The 7972-nt window shown below is 40.2% G+C and overlaps 1 protein-coding gene across 5 annotated transcripts in view; it reads right to left on the reverse strand.

Annotated features, from left to right (window-relative positions):
* The window catches only part of hlk (hulk), a 40789-nt gene extending 33090 nt beyond the window's left edge, over positions 1 to 7699 (reverse strand). For 3 of the 5 annotated variants that reach the window (XM_028187980.2, XM_028187979.2, XM_028187978.2), the window contains exon 1: positions 7431 to 7696. In XM_028187980.2, coding sequence (XP_028043781.1) covers positions 7431 to 7608 — 178 coding nt within the window. In that variant the 5' untranslated portion in view covers positions 7609 to 7696. Of the gene's footprint in view, positions 1 to 7430 lie in introns of all 5 variants that reach the window. The other 2 variants (XM_089729620.1, XM_089729619.1) reach the window with 2 other exon arrangements.
* Positions 7700 to 7972: the final 273 nt, after the last annotated feature.

Here is a 7972-nt window from a genome sequence, read left to right on the forward strand (position 1 = left end):
GTAATTCAAGATATCAGCATCTTAATTATCCTAAATAAAATCAAATGAGCCTCTAATTCATTGCGGAAATGGGTCGTATTTATTTTGAGCGTAATATTCTATCCCTTGTATATATCGTAGAGTAAACAGCGGTTCTCAAATTTTTCTTATTTTCACACAATGTTTACACACACCCAGACGTTGCAGAGCATCTCAAAAGACATCTTTATTAGTTCCTTGTAATGTTTATAATTTTTTAAATCAGTTTCAAGAAGATATGTATTATTGTGGGCAGATTCGTTTCACAAAGTAAACAAAAAAAAAAAAATTATTTATTTTTAACATCGAAATGGGCAACTTGCGGACTGTGGACATCGTAGCCGCACTAGGCATGAGATATAAGCGTCAATTGTATTGGATTAACTATCTATACGATACTTCACACCGAAACGTATTATTGCTTTGAGGCAGAAGATCCCAGAGAGAAGAACGCAGGTTGAGTCGTGGTGCCAACTCAGAAGGACTGGGCACAATCCCTAACACGTTCTATAACCACTGTACACTGTATTGCTTTAATAAAAAAACAATCAATGTATAAGATTGCCTACAAATTGTTTCTGTTATTCGTGTTCATATCTGCTGTGAGAGGATGTCAAAATATCTACTCCAATGAATCGAGCCATGACGTGTTGTTTCAAATGTGAACGCTCAATCTTGGAAAATTTTCTAACAAACAACTATGTAGTGTCACAGCCGGGTCAGGACTACCTATGAATCAGATAACTCCGTCCGATGAAAATAAACGCAGATTAAAATCCAAGGTAAACTAAATTTATTTTATCTTGTTCATTCCGTTCGTGTTCGTCTCCTTGTAACGTTGAGTCGATTGAATCCGCATCGGGTTTGGCACATTCTCTAGAATTTTGTATTAATTGTTACACGTTCGTTCTGTGTTTTTATTTATCACCGGCCATCTCGGATTCTGGATCGGCGACGAGATGAATAAACGTATTTTTTTTTTACATTTTTTGACCTAATTTCGTTTTAGTTGGCTATACTTTATCGCACATCCGTATGTCTGTTTGTGTGTCAATCGCTTTTTACGTTCATTAATTACAGCCCACTGAGTTTCTGGGCGGATCGTCTGAGCGGGTCGCGATTCCGATCCGGTGATGGATTCTGCGAAGCACTACTCCTGCTAGGGCTAGAGAGCCCGTTAGCTCAATTACCCGTCCGGGTGTAGCCGGAATAGATAGCCCCTTAGGCTATCAGCGAAAGCGCTATCAGGGGAAAATGGTTCATTAAATATTCTTTAGAAGGTATGAGAATGTAATTAAATAATAAATTTCGAATATTTTCTTCGGTTCTCGCGATTCGTAGATATAATTAAAACTAGCGCGACCAGGAACACTTTGAAGTGTTAGAAACATCGGAACTAATCTAATGATAATAAAACGACGGGAGATTAAACTGTATGAGTACTTCACTACATAGTATAAAACAAAGTCGCTTTCTCTGTCCCTATACCCTTATGTATGCTTAAATCTTTAAAACTACGCAACGGATTTTGATGCGGTTTTTTTAATAGATAGAGTGATTGAAGAGGAAGGTTTATATGTATAATAACATTCATTAAATATTGGAGAAATCAATAATAAATTACATTTTCCGAAGCGAAGCGAGGGCGAGTCGCTAGTTTAGTATAATAATGAAATTTAAATGATGTACACGGTAGCTAGCTTCCATCTGCCTCTGCTGCTAGGCGTCATGCGTCATGCGTCTCGGCTTAAAGACTGGGACTCATACGACACGAGTACTGTGTGATTAGTGCGAGTTTTTTAACGTTCTCGCTAACGTAAAAGTTATCTTAAACTTGTATGGAGTTAGAAAGTTTGCCTACGTTTGCCGCTAGGTGCGCTGTTCCAACTGCATACAAATTTATGTTAACTTTTACGCTATCGAGAACGTTAAAAAACTCACACTAAGCACACAGTTGAGACTTCAATGTATGTACGGCTCACGTTGTGATGTTTATAAATTCCCGCAATCACTTAACATCACACGAGTTGTTCATAATATAACATAAGAATGCTAGAAGTTAAATTATTATTTATTTAATTAAAAACCTTACATAGTTAAAATTTTAATTATTCAGTATAATAGGAATAATTAGAATACTCAATACTCTGTAATACCCCTGTACCTGCACTGGCTTTGATGATATCAATATTAATATGAGATATAATCTCGGACGTATAAAACATCAGTTTTTTTTTATTGCTTAGATGAGTGGACGAGCTCACAAGCCACTTGATGTTAAGTGGTTACTGGAGCCCATAGACATATACAACGTAAGTGCGCCACCCACCTTGAGATATAAGTTCTAGGGTCTCAGTATAGTTACAGAGGTTGCCCCACCTTTCAAACCGAAACGCATTACTGCTTCACGGTACAAATATGCGAGGGGTGGTGCCTACCCGTGCGGACTCACAAGAGGTCCTACCACCAGTAATTTAATGATGTCAGATCAGTCAGTCAGATCGAGCAATGTAATGACAAAAAGAGCTGGAATTAGGGGCCAATTTAGTGTCATTGAAACAATCACGTCATTCCTCAATTCTATTCTTCACAATCCCAGCGCATCCATTTTTCTGCGTGAGTGCTTTGGGTAACTCTTCGTATCTTGCTGTAAAGACGCTCTGTCAACCATACTAATGCCAACCTAAAAACCAGATTCCCTCCCATGCGTAGTAGTAGTTCGTAGTGGAAATACGCAAATAGTGGCTTTAAGACGTCCGTGTAACTTCCTTAAATATCATTTATGTGCCAGTTCAGCTTTGGCGACAAAAAGTTTGGTATTTTGCTATTAATGTAATTTGCTGATATTTTTATTGTTGTCTTATTTGTAGATTTATGTTTTATATGCATTTTATTATGTTTGTTAATTCCATTTTCAAGTGTGTTATTTTTTGTCTTGGAAAATTTGATTTCTGTTGTTTTTAGCTTTTCTTTAATTAATAATATCGCAATTGTGGATATAATTTAAAAAAGTTTTGTTTTTATGATTTTCTGTGTGCTAATAAAAACACGCAAAAAACGAAATATTTTTGTCTTCTATTTACTTTCTATTTCTATATGACAAAATTATAATATAAAAAATTTTTTTGCTATTCCAAATTTTACTTTTTAAATATTGTACTGTTTGGTTTTTGGTCAGGAGGAAATCGTCGGATTTTGGGGATGGCGATTGGGTATGTCGGAGTCGAACCGACTAAAGCCTCCTGTCGCTCAACTACCCACGTCCAAACCCCGCATGAGACAGAACTCATGAAAAGGCAAACTGGGGAGAGTAAAGCGTTTAGTGCGGGGTACATCTCTCTCATCACCCTCTTCTCAAAAATTAATGGTAGGGATAGTTCACATTAAGGCCATAGTCGATGCGACATGCGTCTACATCATGCCAACCCCATCATTTTTTTTGTCCCCTATCCTACTTTTCAATTAACCGATGCAATTCGCGTGATAATGGTTAAAAACCGCTCACAGTTGATTTCTATATCATTTGATTCAGATTCGCTGAGTGATCATATTATGAAATCCTTTATATAGCAACATGATCGCGATTCATGGTTTTGATCCAAAAAGAAATTGAATGACTCAGAGTTGGGAACAACTTTAATACGACAGGCGATTATTACGATGGGCACTAACATTCTGCACAATCGTTGGCACTTAAGAGTAAATTTAAATCAGCAGCACTGTAAATTGTGCTTATTATTGGCTATAAGGCAATTCTCTACTCTTTTCAATATTAACGTATTAACTTTAGATTTGGATTTGAATAGTATTCAAGCGACTATTGGCCGGTTGCTGAAATAATTTTTTTCCTACCTAAACTGATAGCCTTGAGGGGCTATATCAGCGTCGAAATTAACTAGTAGGTAAGCTCACGGGGCTCGAACCTGGCGACGTTGCTAACACGAACTCTAGCAAGAGTCGTGCTTCGCAGAATCTACCACCGGATCGGAAACGCGACCCACTGAGAACATCCGGCGAGAAACTCAGTGGGCTATGCCTGAGGGTTAATTTACTCGTCGAACCCTTCGTCGCAAGCGACGGGTTCGACGAGAACGATGACCTGTGCTGAAAGAATGCGTTCCGTGTCGAACTGTAACTGTGTTTGAGGATGTATAGTAGCTATGTAGCTTTCTGTTTACGCTTAAAATATTTTTCAGTTTATTCGAACTACCAACGAAACGTCAGTACAAAACAAATGTTTTCACGGATGTCGGACATTTTACTGGTGGTAGGACCTCTTGCGAGTCCGCGCGCGTAGGTACCAACACCCCGCCTATTTCTGCCGTGAAGCAGTGAGGCGTTTCTGTTTGAAAGGTGGAGCAGCCGTTGTAACTATACTTGAGACCTTAGAACTTATATCTCAAGGTGGATGGAGCATTTACGTTGTAGATGTCTATGAGCTTCAGTAACCACTTTATACCAGGTGAGCTTGGAGCTCGTCCACCCATCTAAGCAATAAATAAAAAAAAACAGAAGCTGGGATATCCGATCCTTCTGGATTCTGTGTACCTACCGAAAAAATACACAAGACGAAGAAACAAACAAGTACATCCAAACTCTGGATTCCAAATAGAAATAACAAAGATTCTTTTGTTTTCCACTGCTTTGAATGTCATCATTCAAACGACAAATATTACGGCTGTTTAGTGTTGGCTTAGAATGGCATCACCCCATCACATCCCGCAGGTCAGAAAAATAGATTCACCAGAAAATAGACATCGGCGTTCTCTGGGTATAATACCATCGTACTGAGATCGCATATCAGCATTTACTACTGGTAGGGAGGATTGTAATCCCACACGAGTAGGTACCAACCACCATTCTGCCTATTTCGGCAGCGAAGTAAGTACTCATAGGTTCCGGTTTGAAGGGTGGGACAACTGTTGTAGTATACAAATGAGACTTGGATCTCATGTCTCAAGGCGGGCGATAGGATTCACGATCTGATATCTATGGGCGCCGGTAATCACTTACCTCCAGCTGTTCCGTAAACCGTCACAAGTTTACGCAAAAAAATAAAAATAAAAGAACAGAGGTGAAAGTATACCAGCAAGAATTCATACGAAAGAGCACGACGCCACTGAATAAATTAAATAAAATCTCAGATTACAGAATGCTAATAAATTTTATAGGAATTCATTTTAGAAATTTTAATTATCTACTTTGTTGCCAATAATAGTATAGTTTACGCCGTCTGATCTTTATTTGTTAAATAATATAGAAGTATGATTTTTTTTTAAATGCGAAACTCAAACAAACTTGAACTGCTGAGCTGATGGTAAGACCTTTTGTGAGTCTCCACGGGTTGGTGACACCACTCTGCCTATTTCAGCTGTAAAGCAGTAATGCGTTTAGGATTAAGAGTGGGGCAGCCGTTGTAACTATACTGAGACCTTAGGACTCATATCTCAAATTGGGCGGCGGCATTTACGTTATAGATATCTATGGGCTCCGGTAACCACTTAACATCAGGTAGGCTGTGAGCTCGTCCAGCCAACTATACTATAAGAAAATAAATCTTCCATAGACGTTTACCTACCATCAGTCAATTTCCAACTCTGAACAAATGGTGCATGTGTGAGATAAACACGGCATACCTAATCGTATAAATACCTACGAATAGGTCAGTGCCACGACACGGGCGCTTCGGTCCAAGCCCAGGGCAGTTCCAAATGAATTGAACTATTTCAATAAGGTTTTGTAGTTTTCAAACTTCTCGGGGGCTTTGTTCAATTAACAGAAATTGAACACAATACATAGAGCCTGTATTTGGATATCATTTAGGAGTTCAATCATGTGGGACTTAAGCGATCTACTTGGACGCTGTACAAATTTTTCAGTAGCAGCAATAACTTTCTCTTGTTTTCAGGACAAAACAATTACTAGAAATTATTGCCTCCGAATTCAGAATGTTAAGAAGTTGTTTTTTGGATCACATTTTGGTCTATTTTTTCCCGTTGTATATCTCTAGGAATTTATGCGATCAGATGCTGTTCATCTTGAGAAGTAAGGCGGCGTAAATCTTGAATCCAGCGCTCGAATATTTAGCACATATTTGTAATTTAAATAAATGTAGGTGTAGCAATCTGCGAGACACCTAGCAATGCTAATATTGTTGGGAATTTTAGGTTAACTTGACAAGGAATGATTCTTTTTAAAACTTAATTCGAAGCGAGACACATTGGTACTGGTGGAAGGGCGCCTTATGAGCCTACACACTGCCTATTTCTACCGGGAAGCAGTAATGCGTTTCGGTTTAAAGGACGGGGCGACCGTTATAAATGTATGTTTATATCAGCAGAGCACGAGTGCGTCAAACATAATACTAATATTGACATTGATTACCGTCTAAAGTTATAGTATTTCGACATTTACTCAGAAAAGGAAAGCTATGATTTTAGCTGCCGATACGAAATTACCTCAATTTTTAATTATTCTTTGTATTAAAGGCAGATATCGTGGCTTTGGATGTTATCCAATAGAAACATTTGTAGCTGGGTTCATTTTCGTGAGTATTTCTCGAACACTAAGTTACCAGGCGACCGGGGACTATTTTTGTTTGAGTAGAAAGCGTTTTATGACGACAATGCTATCAAGGCTGACGAATTGTAACGCTAAAGTATTTTGCAGTACGAGTACTCCACGCGCTCTCGGAAATAGAACAATATGCTTCAAGGAATCTGAAGTCTCAAAATTTTAAGGCAATCGTAACAAAATGTGTTTAGGATGAATCCTGTGACTGTCTGAGAATTAAGTTTTTTTTTAAATAGATTAACTTCTTCGATTTACTATTATCATTTTTAATTATTCCAGTGGTAAATGAAACTGTGTTGCGAGATTGTTTGTTTACATTGTAAATGCAACTATTAAATGCATTGCTTGTAAAGACTCAAATTATTATTTGCATTTTAACAGAGACAGAAAACTCTTGACATGAGTACTTATACATTTAGGACATAATTTTTAAGAGCCGTATGTATTGTGTTTAATAAAGATTAAATAATTTTAGTAGGGACGTCCTAGAGATGATAGTTCGAGTCGAGCCAAAATTTTAATGTTGCAGGTGTCGGGCGACGCGCTCAGAGCGCCGACGCCGCTCCACGGCTCCTCGCGAGGAATGCGACACCTCAGCCGGGAGTCAGACTCGGTCTCGGCGCGGCGACAAATGAAAACACTCAGAACTCCGATATCACGCAACAGAGTTTATTTCAGCGGCTCACGGCGCGAGCGTAGGCGCCCCGACCTCGGGCCGGGGGAAAACGAGCCTCGGAACCATTTTAGGCGGCGCCGGCGAGCGCAGCGGCCGGGTCAAGTTTTATTGTCTCCGTGGGCATATTGCATAATGACGTTCTGGCCGCGAGCCAGCCACTTACACCAGTAGACCGCGACGAAGTCCTTTTCGGCCAGTACCCGGTCGAGCTGCTTGGCTGTGACCTCCTCGATGCGGGGCTCGTGTCGCGGGGGCGGGGGCGCGGGCGCGGAGGGCGACTTCCTCGCGGCGGCGGCGGCGAGCAGCAACACTGCCGCCAGAATGACCGGCCACCGAGCCATGCTGAGGGCGCGCGCGGACTGACCGCCGCCCGCCCTGCGCCGGCGCACCGCCTCGTCCGCGCCGCCTTCGCCCCGCGCATGCGCACGACGACCACGCCGTTACTGATACATCCCATCCCTGACGCTGCGTCTCGTCTCACAGTCCAAGTGCTCTGATCGTACCCTCCTGCTCGCCTCTTACATTACTAAATGAGCTTCGATTATTTGTAAATTATTACGACTTTGCCAACATCCTTTGAACGAAACAACCGTAAATATTAAACGTAAAGCACTAAAGTGTGTCCACCAATATCTTGAGACGCCAAACTCAAAATGAAAGACAACAATTAATTTAAAAATATATTTAAATTAGTCTTCAATGTAT

This window comes from Bombyx mandarina, chromosome 09, assembly GCF_030267445.1.
Source record: "Bombyx mandarina strain Sakado chromosome 09, ASM3026744v2".
Taxonomy (NCBI): domain Eukaryota; kingdom Metazoa; phylum Arthropoda; class Insecta; order Lepidoptera; family Bombycidae; genus Bombyx; species Bombyx mandarina.